Source organism: Poecilia formosa, unplaced genomic scaffold, assembly GCF_000485575.1.
Source record: "Poecilia formosa unplaced genomic scaffold, Poecilia_formosa-5.1.2 Scaffold12, whole genome shotgun sequence".
In the NCBI taxonomy this organism is placed as follows: Eukaryota; Metazoa; Chordata; class Actinopteri; order Cyprinodontiformes; family Poeciliidae; genus Poecilia; species Poecilia formosa.
In genome coordinates, this window is record NW_006799951.1 from 1,510,518 (window position 1) to 1,529,612 (window position 19,095).

The 19,095-nt window shown below is 37.1% G+C and overlaps 1 protein-coding gene across 1 annotated transcript in view; it reads right to left on the reverse strand.

Annotated features, from left to right (window-relative positions):
- Positions 1 to 19,095, reverse strand: part of prkg1b (protein kinase cGMP-dependent 1b) — a 109,259-nt gene that overhangs the window by 23,314 nt on the left and 66,850 nt on the right. The window contains exons 8-9 of the mRNA XM_007545294.2: positions 10,119 to 10,184; positions 8,108 to 8,182 (exon numbers count right to left, since the gene is read on the reverse strand). Of these exons, the coding sequence (XP_007545356.1) occupies positions 8,108 to 8,182; positions 10,119 to 10,184 (141 nt within the window). The remainder of the gene's footprint in view (positions 1 to 8,107; positions 8,183 to 10,118; positions 10,185 to 19,095) is intronic.

Below are 19,095 nucleotides of genomic sequence, written 5' to 3' on the forward strand. Positions count from 1 at the left end.
TTCCAATTTTTAAATGATCTAATTAAATAAATTGACTATTCATTGATATTCAAGTTTTTTTAGATGCACCTGTGTTTAGTTTCTTCAGATGTATCTTAAATAATTTTGGCTTTAAAGTTAGGGGTACAGAGTGGATCTCAAAAGGTTATGGGATGCAGAGATTTGACCTTAGTGGGAGTAGCAGCAGAATTTAGGAACCAGCTTGTGATGCAATTAATTCCCTTTTCTTTTCAGTGCCCAACAGGGCAAAAACAAGATAAATTTTGCTACTTACTCTCGATCGATAACCAAACAGGTGACTGCCTCTGCTGCAATGACGTTAGCTGTTCTTATGTCCTCCCTGGAGGAAATAAAACAAAGAAAGAAGAATTAGCACTTTTGAAACAGTCGTGCAAATAAAAATCAGCAATGCCATTATTAAATCTCTCTGTTTTTGTCATAAAAAGCTTTTTTAAGAACTGCGGCAGCGGACACCGTTAACAATCATTGCCTAATTTAACTATATTCCCCCTAATTTAACGTGGCATGCATCATTTGCAACAGACATCCCACATCCCTGCAGGACTGGCATTACTCTTTATCATATTTGACACCGAGTTCATCTTCCTCTTCAGATGAGTCGCCCCAGTCACATGAATCTTCCGAGTCCGAATTCCAAGAATCCATCTTTCCCTCTGAAATATTTTCAGTGCATGAAGAACCACAACAATATGTTCTAAGTTAGAAGCAGAACTGAGCCAAAGGGAGCCTTCCAACAGAAGACATCTGTACTCTTTCATCAAAAAAAAAAAAAAAAAATCAGTCCAGTTGAAGAGCAGTCAGTTCTGCTATAAAGAGTAGAAATGCAAAAAAAAGGGGGGAAATTCAGATATTGTCCCATAAGCAGATAATTCCCTATCTTTTCCAAAAAAAAAAAAGACAAAAAAAAAAAGGTTTACTTAAGGTCGTTGGTATGGTTTAATTTCCAGCAAATCCAAAACTAAAACACATGTTGGCCCTGACTGTGTGGGAGCAAATTCAATTCAGCCGAAGTGCTACCAGTAACTGGCAATCACTGTCTCTGTTTGCTGTGAACTCCCAGAGATAGATCGACCTATTTCAATGAACAGAGGTGACAATCCCTCTTCATGCCATCTCTACTGCCTCTGCTTTCCCTAGTCCAAACACACTCACAGGCACGGCCACCCACACCTCACCCCTCGCCCCCAAACACACATAAACACTGCCTCAGACTTTCTGCTGACCCCGTTGAAAAAAGGTCACAGCTGGTGAGGGGAACAGAGTTTGAAATGTGAGGACGACAGTGAAGAACAGAGCAGAGGAGAGGTTGGCAGCCTTTGACAGGGGGGGTAAAGGATATCTCAACAGATGACCACGCACGCTCTCCAGCTAGCATAATGCCTACTCTGGTATATTCACCCCCGATAAGCTGTTGTGACCTGCATCCATGATCTTAGCATAATACTCAGCATAATACTCAGCATAATACTCAGTTTCCTCACCTGTAACACAATTTAAATTGTGAAAAAAAAACACAAAATGGGTGACTGGAAATGCAAAACTGGGACAGCTGCAAACAATGAATAAAACTGTCATCCATCTGAACAATGCAACGTGACATGGGGGTTATTAAATAACAAAACTAAATACGTAAATATAAAGGGTTACCCATCACTTGTCCCTGCAGGTTTCAGTTGCTTCTTAAGATAATGAGAATATTCATATCTTTGTCACGTGCACAGTGTTCGATATGTTATTATACACTGCAGGTGGCAGGCTATGCTCAAATTGGTGTCTGATTCACATAAAATTATTTGGTGTAAAATCAAAGGGCACTTTTAACAATTTCTAAATTATTTAAACTACAATTCTGAATGGGAGAAATAAATGGAGGATCTACCGTATCCACTATTCATGTAGAACCCACCACTTTTAAATTCCAACATATTGATACAAAATTCAATTTACCACTCACTCACATACAAGCACAACCACCCACACACACATAAACACACACTTCACACGTTTTTACTTGTCATAATGAGCAACGGTTCCACCCACGATTGGCTATGCAAATTAATTGTCTTCAGAAAGTGAACCATGATGACAGAAAACAAAAACAAAGTAGCACACAGGGCTATCTTGAAATTGTGTTCATGCGGCCATGAAACATCCTGAGGAGACCATGAGAGGTTCATATTACCAGGAGATCTTTTACACCTGTCCCCTGCTGCTCAACTGCAGCTGAGGAAAACAACACTGGATCGCCCTGGCACTGATGCTGGCGATGTTCTTTATGAAATATAATCCCGAAACAATATCTGTCACTGTGACTCATTTGTACAACGCCGAGTCTAAGTCAACCTCGATGGCTTTGAACCCGCTCATTGAAATGCCCTGGGAAGGTGACGAACACACTTGCACAAGGAGAACCCAGTGCGTTTAAAGCAGCTGCGCGCTGTATCCGAAATGCCCTTTGGAGCCATACAGAAGCTTGTGGGGTGGATTTCCACACATGAACATGATAATTGGACAGTGATCTGCTGTCCTGAAACCAGGGTTGTGAAAACAGTGCACACACACAAAGACTGTAGAGTGGAAAGTGTATCTCTGGTCATAAGTGAGGGAAAAATAAAGAAGATGATGATAAGGTGACTGAAGAAGATCTGTGGTTGTTTTCCAAAATATGTACTTTTGCAAACAAAATTAATAAAACCAGTAAAAAAACAAGATTTTTATGTAATATTATTGGATTTTATCTCTAACAATTATGCCTACATAGAGATAATCTGTAAATTAAAAAAAAAATTGTGACTGCAGAAATGATTAGAGCTGCAATGTTCTGACAAATATTTGCTTCAGATCTTCGTTCTTTACTCATTGTCACTGTAGCTCCATAAGAAATTTTCAATTTTAGTCGCATCTGGGAGGTCACTTGTTTTGTACTGTATTTTAAAGCTGCACTGTGGACTGTAGCTTTACACACTTAATTTTGCATGTTAACATTCTGCATATGTTTAACTTTAAACATGCTGCATTCGCTCAGAAGACGTGCGCAGAAACGGAAGAGTCCTACCTAAAATTAAAGGTGCATGTTTTTGAACCATTACTCCCGTTGTAAAAATCACATTCTGCATAAATGCATAAATAAAACCTGTTTTCTGGCATACAGGAATAACTCTACATATGTTGATTTAAAGTATTTTATTAGATTCCAACATTAGATGAAAACATCAATGACTCACTCCCTGTTCGAAACTGTATTTCAGCAGAAAAAAAAGCATTTACAGTCCCATTCCAAGTTGAACTGTAAATTTATTAATACAATTCCAGTTTTACTGTCATACAGTAAACATTCCTGTACAGTATGTGTTATCATGTTGCAGAGGCATGTACTACAAACAACAGCTATGTAAGCAAATGTCTCCTGGACTTTAAAAATATTCGGTATGTTTTATACAAATGTTTAACAACCAGGGATTACATACAAGGACATAAAACAGGAATGTAAATATAAAGCATGAACAGCAAAAGATAGGAATGTGATTTATAAGATGGGAAGAGTTGGAGTGAAAGGAATGAGATAATTCTATACAGCTGTGCTAACATCTTTGATCAATGCATTTTGTGCTGCAACCAAAACCCATATTAGGAAACGTTAGCAAAATTGTACATGCGCAACACGACTGCTAAAAAGAAAAAAAAACCAACAAAAAAAACGTTCAGATTCCGCCTAATATTTTTGCTACAGCATAATAGCAGTACCTCTGCTAGCAGGTTCTGGGAAGAAACAAAAATATTAATACAGCAGCTAAAAAGATCTGTGACTGCTGTGTTTCATTACACCAAGGTAAACTGCAAAATGATATTCCGAATATGCATAAAGCAGAATGAAATGATCAGACTTTAGAAAGCTAAAAGAAAAGAAGCAACTGCTTGGTAACCTGTAAATCTAACTTCCAGCTTTTTTATTTTTCAAATGCAGATAGATTGGTCTTGAATGCAAAAGCTGCAAAATATGTTATTTTGACATAAAAGAGTGTTTGAATAAAAAAAATAATAACTTGGCTGACAGAGGCAGCATACCAACACTAACGCTGGCTGATGGCAATAATTAATGAGATCGCTGTTGTTGGTCTCTGAATTTAACCTGATATCACATTGATCTGTCACTGAGATCAGCAGACATAGACAGTATTCACTCAGTGGATGTTTTAAGGTCAGAGATTGTTTGAAGTACTGTCACATATATTGTGAAGACAAAATTTCACTCTTCTTCCTGACAGAAAACATTACGTAAGCTGTAAGCTATTTCAAAACGGCACACCAACGTGGATGCATTTCATTTCCTGGAACACGCATCTACTGGGATGTGCACATAAATACATACAGCGATGTTCGTTCAGGGTTATACATAGACGTTCTCAAGAGAAAGTGTGTAATCTATTATATCTTCTACTGTTTCCCCTCGCCAGCCCTCACGAGAGTTTCAGCTAATTATATACATGGCAGGAGAATAGACTTTGACTTGTAAATATGTTGTTCTCATAGATCAAAGACCAAATCTCCAGAAAGACAAAAAAGCTGGTGAGTAGGGGCTATTGAGTTTCATGATCGAGAACACAGACCATTAACTCACAATTACAAGGACGACCCTTTGGAAGAGCCCTCTGATCAAAAGCTTGTTGCAAAGACGGCCAGCATCTCTAGCATTTGAATTTCCAAGACATGTTTATCTATCATAGGTGGGGTCGAATGCGCTTATCTTATTCAAGACGCTCCGTTACAAAATACGTTTATGATGCTCAGATGAACACAATATGAAGGGGAAGTTGGGATAGAAAAAGCACTTTTTGTTCTTGTTTCTTCATTAAACAAACCTGGAGGAGCCTTAAGATGCTTTGAAAAGTTGGCAGTACAAGACAGCAGCTTATATCTATTTTGTAAAGTAAATATGATAAAGTCATATTCAGTTAAATTGAATTAAATATTCGTTCTGGTGAGGCTCATTTCTGAGATGAAGNGTACTTTTTGGACCAGCCTAACAGGAAAAAGAGCAAGAAGAAAGCAGTTTTGACCTTAAAGCTTAAATGCCAGTTTTGCTTAAAACTATACACTGTTCACTGCACTTTAATGGTTGAATAGCTGACAGAGGCAGGGCTGAGTCATATGCTGTCATATACACAACGCAAAAGTATTTTTACCACTTGAACCTGAGTGCGTTTTACAACAACAACAACCCTCTGTATATTTTTGGGGAGTTTACATGATAAAGCAACACAAAGTAGTCAATAACTGAGAAGTAGAAGGAAACACATCTTTTACAACAATGCTTTAAAAAAGTAAAAATCTGTGATGTGTGGCTTGCGTACATATTCCCTCAGTCAATACTTTGTAGAGCCATTTTCCTCTAACAGCCTTAGAGAAGTAGATACAAGAGGTTTTTGCCTGTTCTTTAATGTAAAACAGCCCAGGCTCAGTTAGTCTGGATGGAGAGCAACAGCTCTAAAAGAATGTCACAGATGGATTTAGAGCTGGATGTTGATCAGGCATTTCTAACATATAAAAATGTTTTAATCTGAACAAGTCCATTATCAAGCCTTTCGCAGCTTCGAATAGTTCTTCCTTCAAGATGGGCCGGTATATATTTCCCTCCAGCTTCCTATTTATTTAAACCAGCTTCCCCATCACTTTCTAAATAAAGCAGCTCAACAGCCGGATGCTGCAACCCGCTGTTTTTCAGTTTAAGAAAATTCAGAATTAAAGGTTTAATTTCTGAGTAGAAAACATGTTACAGTCTCTTTTCTTGCATTGACAAGGCAGTCAACAGCAGAGATGATGGGGACGTATGCACAGTTTCACCCTTGCCTTCAGATAAAACCAGGTTTTATGCTTGTGGAAATAGCAGCGTAAAAAGCTAAAAACAATCTACTTTATTTTGTGAACACGTAGCTTCTCCCCGTAACAGAAGAATGAGTTCAATCAAAAACAATATCAGCAGGCGGCACATAGCAGGGAGGTAGTCTTTGAAGAAAAGACTTGTCAGCCTCAGAGAGCAGAGGCAGCAGGTTGCTGTACAGTACTGCCGAAATGCGCCGATTCTCTGTGACCAATTAGAGGCAGTTTCAGTCACCGTGGGACCTCGAGTCAGGCATCTTCACAAAGACACAAATGTTCTCTGCCGGGGAGGGAGCGCCAGCAAGACACGAGACAGCACGGGGCAGGGAGAGCAGCCTTAATCAGGGTAAAACCCGTTTTGATGTGACAGATCTCAGGGAGGCACGGGAGCAATTGATTCTATTTTAGGGTGAAGTTCTGAAAAGGAATCATGATCCAAATCATGCCAAAGAATAGTATGTTGTTGATTTGAATAGAATCAAACGTGTTCCTCTGAAGAGGGAAGCACCGAAAGAATGGGGTCAGCAATGTGCATGATGGGTTTTTTGTTATTCTCACTTCGGCTGGCAGAGACATTGGGGTACCTGGCCAGTATTAAGCACCGCAATTAATCCACTGGACCCCGCTTAACAGCCATTCTCTTTTCTCATTGCCCTTATCTAGACTCAGTAACTGTTGCCTTTTACTGCTATTGGCTGACTAGATATTACCAACTTTCGAAGGACGACTCCCATTCCCAGCAGTTGTCTAGACCCAAACGTAAGTTTTGTCTGGTGACAGGTGAACTTCTGTCCCCCATCTCAAGTCTGTTGTAGCCTTTAAGAGTTTTCATTTCTAGGATTGTCATTTAGTTTATTCAGCTACAGGCTAACTCTAGCCCTCCTCCCTGTCCCTGATGAAGAAAAAAATGTCTCCCCACAGCATGACGTAGCCAGAACTACATTTTTTCTGTAGGGAAGGTGTGAATAGGGAGGTTTGTACTGTTAGTTTTCTGCACTGTATAATATTCCATTTGCCTTTCAGAACCTCAGCAGAAAGCATAAACACAAATTTGAACAAAGAGCTCCCTTCATAAGTGCTAATGGAAAAGCATGTCACTCAGAGAATGCAAACACCAAAATAGTACACATAAAATTGCACATTAAATAGTCCCTGTATTTAATGCACGTCCCATTCCATAGCATTTTTCTTGTGGGATAATAATTATTGCACATGATCAGGTTGGATGTGCTGGAAAGTGAGGTTTGAAAAATTTGCTAAGCGTTTGTTTTGGCACACTTGCTGCAGTTCTCTTCTCCAACACTGCGGTGAACTAATGAGAAAGCGATTTTCTGCTGCTGTTCTCGTCCAGGAGGAGTAAAAGCTGCAAGTCAATGGCTGTATGCGATGCCCTGTGTTTCCTTTGATAGACACTCTTTAAGCTACTTTGAATAATTAACTGTTTGATAACTAGAATCAGTTGGAAAATATCTATAGTTGAATTGAAATCATATTTTCTTTCTCAAGACAAAACTTTTTTTGTGAATTGGCGCTATATAAATAAAATTGAATTGCATGAATAATGCCACACAGGTAGAGTAGAATTAGAAAAAAAACATCCTATTGGAGTTAATTCATATAAATGTATGCGCTTAAGAATCTCGAAGCAGAAACATGTTGAAATTGCTCTGTTTTATTAAGTCTGTCTTAAGCCCAGATGGGACTGAAACTTGCATATAATAGTAATAATAAAAAAAGTTGATTTCTCAAAGTCTGAAAAATGAGAACGGCACACATTCACAAAGTTTTGTCTTAAATAGTATATTAAGGCAATAGAACCAGTGAGGACACACTAAACACAAAGTGGCTTCTTGCTAAGTAGAGCTAGAAACCATTTCATGACTGCTTGCATATTTTATTTTTTATTTTGTTGTCTTTACAATGAAGATAAATGCACAATAGTGTCCGCTGAAATAGAAGTAAATGCTTCACTATATGTGGTTTGACATTCTAGTCTCGTCTTGCTACTGGCTAAAGGTACAATTATAAACAGGTCCACTTGTGGCACATATCTTTAGAAAATAGCATGGTGTTGGCAGCCAAGATGTGCTGTAATTAACTTAAACTTAAATGTGAAAACAAACAAAAGCCAAAAGCTTACAGGAATGCCACATAAATTATATATATGATCAGTATTTCAATTAATTTTTGCATACAAAATTTGACTTACTTGGCTTTGGCATCGGCGTCCTCGTGGCCTTTATTAGAAACATCCTCTAAACCTCCAATCAAGTGCTTGAATGAACTGGAACAGTAATAATAAATGTTAAAGTAGCTCTGAGCAAACTTTTTCTGACACAGATTTTGCTATAAGAAATCACTGCCTATTCAGGATAAATTATTCAAGAAAATTCTCTTAAACTGCATATGATATTTTAAAAGCTTCTGGTTACAGGGAGCAGTAAGGTGCAGTTTGTACTCTGCAAGTGATCTGCGAAGAGAAAATGACCAGACAGCCATAAAAAAATACTGCCAGTTACTATTAAAAATTCATTAGCCTGCTTTTAGAGACAATCCTCTAAAAAAAAAAAAAAAATCGCAGCAGGCAAGGCTCATGTATGCCACAGAAGTAAAAAGAAACCCCTGAGCCAACAGATGGTGAGTGAGCGAGTTTAAGTTTAAGACCAAAAGTAGAGAGCACATAAATGTTTCACTGATTAAATTACAGAATAAAAAATATACTCTGCTGAACGATAAGAAAGCCACTGAGCAATTTATAAATCCTCACGAGGTTTAAAATCCCAGTAGTTAGTTTGTACATTTTTTGGTTATAAAGATTAAATATGCAAATGTAGCTAAAAGAAACAAAACAACAATGTTCTTTTAACATCCTATGAGAATAAATTCGGCAATGGATTTGACTCGGAAAATGAATGTCGTGTCATTCATGTGAAATAAATCTGACACACTTACACTTATAGCAAGGTACTTCCAGATTTTCCTTTAAATGATCATTAACGATTATAGTAAAAAAAAACCCATCCAAACAAGGCAGTTTTCATACGATGCTCAAGACCAGCCCTCCTGTTGCCTGACTTTTTTTAAGAGAAGCTTTTGTTTAAGTATTTGTCTGATCGAGTTTTGCCTTCCAGGGGGTCAGCGGTTCCCTGCCACTTGTTTTTATTGCGTCTTTTTCCCACAGCTACCGCTGTTATCTTTGTTTTACCACTTAAGCTGAGCTGCTTTCATTTTAAAGAATCCATGGGTGCTCGGAAAATGAATAAAAGCACGCGGAATAACAAAGATTGAAAAACAATTATCCTGCACCAAAACTGGCCTAGCTGTTTGACACAGGCATTAGTCTGGCTTTGTGAGCTGTGAAAGCATTAGCTGCCTGTGTAACAGGCAGCAGCAATCACCCGTGCTGGATGACTCCCTTACTGTTTTTTCTGAGGCCAGATGAATGTATTGGGTAAGAGGACTCCAACTGACTCTGCTTTTCTATTCTCAACAATTTCAAGAGGCCAAATAACAGAGCTAGAAACCCTTATTTCCATTAATAGCAGAAGTAAAACTAAAAATAACTACAATTGTCCAGCTTTCCTGTCTTAAGTCTTTGAAATGTCACAAGAAAATGTCCTTCCTTTTTGGTCTATTTGCAGTTACAGAGCGACAGAAATCGCTGAGGAAAGCAAAGTAAAACACAGTCACATTCACAATTTTTGGCTGTAGATGTATTATAAATCAACATTACTAAAAAAAAGAGTAAATAATTGTATTGGAAAACAAAAATAGAGAAAAAAAAATTCTAATTTGCAAACACATTTACTGGCAGATAATGTAAAATATTACCACTATTACCTCAAAGTAATCAAGAAAGTACATGTTTTTACATAAAAAATTCTGACGTAGACACAATAAATTTAAGGACATTGACACAATTTTATTTATCACAGCAACTAATGACTTCCAATTTTTAAATGATCTAATTAAATAAATTGACTATTCATTGATATTCAAGTTTTTTTAGATGCACCTGTGTTTAGTTTCTTCAGATGTATCTTAAATAATTTTGGCTTTAAAGTTAGGGGTACAGAGTGGATCTCAAAAGGTTATGGGATGCAGAGATTTGACCTTAGTGGGAGTAGCAGCAGAATTTAGGAACCAGCTTGTGATGCAATTAATTCCCTTTTCTTTTCAGTGCCCAACAGGGCAAAAACAAGATAAATTTTGCTACTTACTCTCGATCGATAACCAAACAGGTGACTGCCTCTGCTGCAATGACGTTAGCTGTTCTTATGTCCTCCCTGGAGGAAATAAAACAAAGAAAGAAGAATTAGCACTTTTGAAACAGTCGTGCAAATAAAAATCAGCAATGCCATTATTAAATCTCTCTGTTTTTGTCATAAAAAGCTTTTTTAAGAACTGCGGCAGCGGACACCGTTAACAATCATTGCCTAATTTAACTATATTCCCCCTAATTTAACGTGGCATGCATCATTTGCAACAGACATCCCACATCCCTGCAGGACTGGCATTACTCTTTATCATATTTGACACCGAGTTCATCTTCCTCTTCAGATGAGTCGCCCCAGTCACATGAATCTTCCGAGTCCGAATTCCAAGAATCCATCTTTCCCTCTGAAATATTTTCAGTGCATGAAGAACCACAACAATATGTTCTAAGTTAGAAGCAGAACTGAGCCAAAGGGAGCCTTCCAACAGAAGACATCTGTACTCTTTCATCAAAAAAAAAAAAAAAAAATCAGTCCAGTTGAAGAGCAGTCAGTTCTGCTATAAAGAGTAGAAATGCAAAAAAAAGGGGGGAAATTCAGATATTGTCCCATAAGCAGATAATTCCCTATCTTTTCCAAAAAAAAAAAAGACAAAAAAAAAAAGGTTTACTTAAGGTCGTTGGTATGGTTTAATTTCCAGCAAATCCAAAACTAAAACACATGTTGGCCCTGACTGTGTGGGAGCAAATTCAATTCAGCCGAAGTGCTACCAGTAACTGGCAATCACTGTCTCTGTTTGCTGTGAACTCCCAGAGATAGATCGACCTATTTCAATGAACAGAGGTGACAATCCCTCTTCATGCCATCTCTACTGCCTCTGCTTTCCCTAGTCCAAACACACTCACAGGCACGGCCACCCACACCTCACCCCTCGCCCCCAAACACACATAAACACTGCCTCAGACTTTCTGCTGACCCCGTTGAAAAAAGGTCACAGCTGGTGAGGGGAACAGAGTTTGAAATGTGAGGACGACAGTGAAGAACAGAGCAGAGGAGAGGTTGGCAGCCTTTGACAGGGGGGGTAAAGGATATCTCAACAGATGACCACGCACGCTCTCCAGCTAGCATAATGCCTACTCTGGTATATTCACCCCCGATAAGCTGTTGTGACCTGCATCCATGATCTTAGCATAATACTCAGCATAATACTCAGCATAATACTCAGTTTCCTCACCTGTAACACAATTTAAATTGTGAAAAAAAAACACAAAATGGGTGACTGGAAATGCAAAACTGGGACAGCTGCAAACAATGAATAAAACTGTCATCCATCTGAACAATGCAACGTGACATGGGGGTTATTAAATAACAAAACTAAATACGTAAATATAAAGGGTTACCCATCACTTGTCCCTGCAGGTTTCAGTTGCTTCTTAAGATAATGAGAATATTCATATCTTTGTCACGTGCACAGTGTTCGATATGTTATTATACACTGCAGGTGGCAGGCTATGCTCAAATTGGTGTCTGATTCACATAAAATTATTTGGTGTAAAATCAAAGGGCACTTTTAACAATTTCTAAATTATTTAAACTACAATTCTGAATGGGAGAAATAAATGGAGGATCTACCGTATCCACTATTCATGTAGAACCCACCACTTTTAAATTCCAACATATTGATACAAAATTCAATTTACCACTCACTCACATACAAGCACAACCACCCACACACACATAAACACACACTTCACACGTTTTTACTTGTCATAATGAGCAACGGTTCCACCCACGATTGGCTATGCAAATTAATTGTCTTCAGAAAGTGAACCATGATGACAGAAAACAAAAACAAAGTAGCACACAGGGCTATCTTGAAATTGTGTTCATGCGGCCATGAAACATCCTGAGGAGACCATGAGAGGTTCATATTACCAGGAGATCTTTTACACCTGTCCCCTGCTGCTCAACTGCAGCTGAGGAAAACAACACTGGATCGCCCTGGCACTGATGCTGGCGATGTTCTTTATGAAATATAATCCCGAAACAATATCTGTCACTGTGACTCATTTGTACAACGCCGAGTCTAAGTCAACCTCGATGGCTTTGAACCCGCTCATTGAAATGCCCTGGGAAGGTGACGAACACACTTGCACAAGGAGAACCCAGTGCGTTTAAAGCAGCTGCGCGCTGTATCCGAAATGCCCTTTGGAGCCATACAGAAGCTTGTGGGGTGGATTTCCACACATGAACATGATAATTGGACAGTGATCTGCTGTCCTGAAACCAGGGTTGTGAAAACAGTGCACACACACAAAGACTGTAGAGTGGAAAGTGTATCTCTGGTCATAAGTGAGGGAAAAATAAAGAAGATGATGATAAGGTGACTGAAGAAGATCTGTGGTTGTTTTCCAAAATATGTACTTTTGCAAACAAAATTAATAAAACCAGTAAAAAAACAAGATTTTTATGTAATATTATTGGATTTTATCTCTAACAATTATGCCTACATAGAGATAATCTGTAAATTAAAAAAAAAATTGTGACTGCAGAAATGATTAGAGCTGCAATGTTCTGACAAATATTTGCTTCAGATCTTCGTTCTTTACTCATTGTCACTGTAGCTCCATAAGAAATTTTCAATTTTAGTCGCATCTGGGAGGTCACTTGTTTTGTACTGTATTTTAAAGCTGCACTGTGGACTGTAGCTTTACACACTTAATTTTGCATGTTAACATTCTGCATATGTTTAACTTTAAACATGCTGCATTCGCTCAGAAGACGTGCGCAGAAACGGAAGAGTCCTACCTAAAATTAAAGGTGCATGTTTTTGAACCATTACTCCCGTTGTAAAAATCACATTCTGCATAAATGCATAAATAAAACCTGTTTTCTGGCATACAGGAATAACTCTACATATGTTGATTTAAAGTATTTTATTAGATTCCAACATTAGATGAAAACATCAATGACTCACTCCCTGTTCGAAACTGTATTTCAGCAGAAAAAAAAGCATTTACAGTCCCATTCCAAGTTGAACTGTAAATTTATTAATACAATTCCAGTTTTACTGTCATACAGTAAACATTCCTGTACAGTATGTGTTATGTTGCAGAGGCATGTACTACAAACAACAGCTATGTAAGCAAATGTCTACAGGACTTTAAAAATATTTGGTATGTTTTATACAAATGTTTAACAACCAGGGATTACATACAAGGACATAAAACAGGAATGTAAATATAAAGCATGAACAGCAAAAGATAGGAATGTGATTTATAAGATGGGAAGAGTTGGAGTGAAAGGAATGAGATAATTCTATACAGCTGTGCTAACATCTTTGATCAATGCGTTTTGTGCTGCAACCAAAACCCATATTAGGAAACGTTAGCAAAATTGTACATGCGCAACACGACTGCTAAAAAGAAAAAAAAACCAACAAAAAAAACGTTCAGATTCCGCCTAATATTTTTGCTACAGCATAATAGCAGTACCTCTGCTAGCAGGTTCTGGGAAGAAACAAAAATATTAATACAGCAGCTAAAAAGATCTGTGACTGCTGTGTTTCATTACACCAAGGTAAACTGCAAAATGATATTCCGAATATGCATAAAGCAGAATGAAATGATCAGACTTTAGAAAGCTAAAAGAAAAGAAGCAACTGCTTGGTAACCTGTAAATCTAACTTCCAGCTTTTTTATTTTTCAAATGCAGATAGATTGGTCTTGAATGCAAAAGCTGCAAAATATGTTATTTTGACATAAAAGAGTGTTTGAATAAAAAAAATAATAACTTGGCTGACAGAGGCAGCATACCAACACTAACGCTGGCTGATGGCAATAATTAATGAGATCGCTGTTGTTGGTCTCTGAATTTAACCTGATATCGCATTGATGTGTCACTTTGATCAGCAGACATAGACAGTATTCACTCAGTGGATGTTTTAAGGTCAGAGATTGTTTGAAGTACTGTCACATATATTGTGAAGACAAAATTTCACTCTTCTTCCTGACAGAAAACATTAGGTAAGCTGTAAGCTATTTCAAAACGGCACACCAACGTGGATGCATTTCATTTCCTGGAACATGCATCTACACATAAACACATACAGCGATGTTCATTCAGGGTTATACATAGACGTTCTCAAGAGAAAGTGTGTAATCTATTATATCTTCTACTGTTTCCCCTCGCCAGCCCTCACGAGAGTTTCAGCTAATTATATACATGGCAGGAGAATAGACTTTGACTTGTAAATATGTTGTTCTCACAGATCAAAGACCAAATCTCCAGAAAGACAAAAAAGCTGGTGAGTAGGGGCTATTGAGTTTCATGATCGAGAACACAGACCGTTAACTCACAATTACAAGGACGACCCTTTGGAAGAGCCCTCTGATCAAAAGCTTGTTGCAAAGACGGCCAGCATCTCTAGCATTTGAATTTCCAAGACATGTTTATCTATCATAGGTGGGGTCGAATGCGCTTATCTTATTCAAGACGCTCCGTTACAAAATACGTTTATGATGCTCAGATGAACACAATATGAAGGGGAAGTTGGGATAGAAAAAGCACTTTTTGTTCTTGTTTCTTCATTAAACAAACCTGGAGGAGCCTTAAGATGCTTTGAAAAGTTGGCAGTACAAGACAGCAGCTTATATCTATTTTGTAAAGTAAATATGATAAAGTCATATTCAGTTAAATTGAATTAAATATTCGTTCTGGTGAGGCTCATTTCTGAGATGAAGAACATTTAGAAAGCAACATTTAAGCAGGTAACAAATTACATTTAAGCACATATTTCAGCACTGATTTTTAAAAATTGGCCTGATATAATATTCTTATTTTAAATGTCATCTTTTCATTAGCTACAAGCGAGAAATAATCATAATTAATAACAAAAGTTTTAAGAAATGTGTTTCACTTAATGAAAATTAACTTTTCAATAATATTACATATTTTTAAAAGAGATTAGGCATGACTTCAGACATTTTTTTTTCCCTCACCGCCATTTGAAGGGTACATATCATGCATGTCACTCGATAATCATATATAGCTATGTTATCAAACTGCAAAAATGGTCCGGTGGAGTGGAACCACGGCCATTGCTGTCCAGTTTTTGGCCTTAAACAGAAATGCTTTGAGATGCCCCATCTACCACCGAAAGGGAATGACCAACAATATTTGTCAGTGCATTTCTCTACATTTGGTCGAGGAAAATTAAGGCTACTGGAGACAACAGATTTTGAGTGGGATTGAAATGAGGAAACAAATGAAGTAAAATGAATTGAATGCAACAATGTGGACTGTGATCCAGTTTGGATCGCACACCACTCATCATATAAACTGCCGTTAGAATAAGACTTACTGTTTCCACATGTTGTACTTGTTTGATGAAAACCCCTAAGAAAAATCCAAAATGTCTGACCTTACAAAGGCAGCTGACCCATATAATCATGACAGATTTTGTTTTCTTGAGAAAGATTAATGAGGAGGAGATTATTAAAACCAGAAAACCCTCAAAGTCAGCAAAACTTTTTTTTTGCATTAAGTAATTATTTTACATAAACAGACTGTAACACTGTCGGTCAGAGAAAATCATTCATGGGATCATCTCTCATGTCTGTTGCTTTTGTATTTATCATGTTTCGTGTTTTTTTTTTTTTTTTTGTCTGCTAAAAGCACCATACTGCTGCTTTTGCAGTGAATAACTGCATGTAGATATGTTTTGCTGTGTTTTTACAATAGTAAAATAATATTGGTGATTCACTTTGGCTCGTCTCCTTTGGAGAGAATCTTCTTGAAAACAGGCCTAAGAGGAGAAACCTTCATCAACTCATCCAAGCTGAGGCTTGCAAAAGTTTGATTACTGAGGTTGGTTCTGTTTCATTATGGACATTAGTAGATTAGTCAGCAGTGTTTTGTTCATTTATTTTGTACAATAAATAAAAGTGAAAAGTTTGATTAAAAAGTTACACAAAAATGAAAATGCCTGCTTTTGTACAGAACAAATTAAGTATAAGGGCTCTTAGAAAAATACTGAATGCAAAATGATTTCTTAGCATACAAAACATTAATATTTCAACACAGCCAGGAAGTGAAAAATAACACAAAATGGCCCAGAAAACTGATAGAGTTACATCTTTTCTGTCTTTGACTGCAATACTCATCGTTTGTCATATGCATTTATTTAAAATGTACACAAAAGCAGTTGCAGCAAATATCTAAATTTACATAAGATGTGATAAGATGACAGAATTAGCATTATGGTTTAGTTTGCTTAGTTTGTCTTGGCTTAATTTTTCTCTTTTGGTTTGCATATTTGTGTTATTCCCTCAGCCTGTCTCTGATGTTTACCTTGCTTTCTGTCCCTCCCTCGCACTTGATTTTGGTTGCTGATTGCAGTCATCTGATTCTCATTTACAATCAGTTGTTTGGTAGAGATTCTCATTTTTGTTCTACATCAGGGCCGATTAATTCACAATTTCCACCTTTTTGACAGCCACTTTGCTATGTTCATATCAAACAGCACATATTACAAGTTATTAATGTGTAAAGATCACATTTTTATTTCTAACATGATACTTCCACTTGCACCGGATCATGTTTCCTCTGACTCGCATGCATTTTAATAATCAGCCTACTTTATATCCTGCAGTCATTAGTTTTTAACATATGGGGAAAGACTAGCCATCTGTGAAGCTCCAGCTGTCGCCGGCTCATTACTTTCAATATCTCCAGGACTCCCGGTGAAATTAAACACTCGTGTGTTTTACCAGCACATAAATTGAAAATCTTTCCTCCCTCATAATCCTGTTTTAGGTTGGTCGTAAGTTTTTGTTTACGTTTTAAAGACAACGTGAACGTTTGAAACCTGATTGGCTGCAGATCTTGCATTCAGTGGCCACCAGATGGCGACATGTGCATTTATTTTTATAATGGAGGCTATTTCCATGAGTGCATATCTTACGATTCTGCCTGACTAATCACAGATAAAAACTTGAAATTACTCTCTCCCTTCACAATCTATGTTTGGGTAAAACTTTAAACACAGAGAAGCAACGTCATTACAGCATTAAACAAACTGGAGGAGGGTAACACCACTCCTGGCCCTGGACAAAGGTATTCAATGCCAGACATCGTCTGAATTTCTTTTTAACAGGGAGTTGTTCTCTGGTATGTGAATGTTGAAATAAGCCAAATGTTAAACAATGTATTATGATATCTTCATTTATATAACAGATCTTATTGACAGAAGCATGTGGAATGTTGGATGTTTTGCTTTACATCTGAATATTTTATGCACTTTTTCTCACAGATTCATAATTATACCTTTTGTTAGAAGCAATAAGTGAAATATTTCATAGAAATGTCCAGTACAGATACTCAAAGAGAGAAAAAAAATGAATTACAGTAGTCAAGAACAGCATGAAGATGTATTTGCTGGCAAAGAAAAAAGGAAGTGAGAAAAAAGAGAAAAGATTGTCTAAATAAAATTTGTCTTTAAATGGGAGCACGACATTTGAAAGTCAGACACAAAACCTACTGGATTAAATGGCCCTATGTTTTCGGTTTGTATTAAAATCATATGGTATATGCAAAAAAAAAAAAATATTTACTATGAACATTAATAGTCCTTTCATTTGCTGTGAGTAAACACACCATACCTAAGTGAGGTCATGCTAATTAGATAACTTGGTGTGGATGGTTTTTACTGATGTAAAAATGATCAATGTTAGCAATGAGTTTGAAAATGAAGTATAAAGAAGCAAGATAGCTTCAAGAAAAATAAAAAATGAATCTGTTGTTGGCAAGGTTGTTGCTCACTAAGGTTGTCTTTTGAAACTTAAACAGATAACAGGAAGGCATAAGAGCATAAACTCTCACTCTTATCCTGAATTTTCAGCATCTGTCTGTAAAGGAACAAGCTGGATTTCGAAATGTTAGCAACCTTTTGGAAATCTCACAGTGAAGCTAATGGAGTAAATTCCCCTAGTGGCTTTGTTGTGACTCTTACAGCTGAATCTACTTTGATTATTCAATTATGAACATTTGGTTCTTCCTAAGGAGAACCACACCATTTGTTTTTTGTTTTTTTTCATCATTATATGGCAGAATTATAGTGCAACCAATTGCCCTGACATACCTACCACATTGTTTTCTGTTGTTTAGATACAATTTTCTTAATCATTTACAAAAGTTTTCCATGTTCATTTAAAGGCCCCCACATACTCTGGCGTACTTCAATCTGCGGAGCTCACCTCGAACTCAAAGCAAACTCAATTTTTAGAAAAGAGCAATTCAAAAGCCAAATGCCACTTACAGCATGAACGCCAGAGAAAAAACTGTTGCTTTAGCTACAGGTCTTTAACAGAAGTCTGAACTGGCTGAAGTCTGTATCGACAGGTCAAAGTTTAACAAAACCGGCAATCAGCAGTAAACCCTTGATCAACAGTTCTATAAAACACAACCTATTATATCAAAGATTTTCAATATCAGCTTTCATTGAGGCACACTTGATTTTACATCAATGACTAAAGCCTTCTCTGTGCTTCACTGTTGTTGCATCTCATTGGGTTGATTAGCAGATGAAGATTCTTAGACCAGATTTAACACCATTATAATCCCTGACTGAGTGTTGAGGCTGTTATTTGCACTCTTCTTTTACCAAGCGGAAGTGAGAAATGTCAGTTGTTGCTGGACACAAACCAAATCTCACTCCATCTTTATGATATCAGCCTTTGGTGTACTGGGTTTTAGTTTTTCCCCTGATGTATCTCTCAATCAATAAAGCAAAAGGCTATTTTTTTGTTTGCCTGACAGCTTCTGAAATATAAGAAAATTTTAAAATGGATGGTATAAAAAATACTCCAACTATTAATAGTGTAAAGAAAAGTGTGCCTGGCTAGACAGTAATAATAATAATAATAATAATAATAATAATAATAATAATAATAATAATAATAATAATAATAATAATAAACATTTG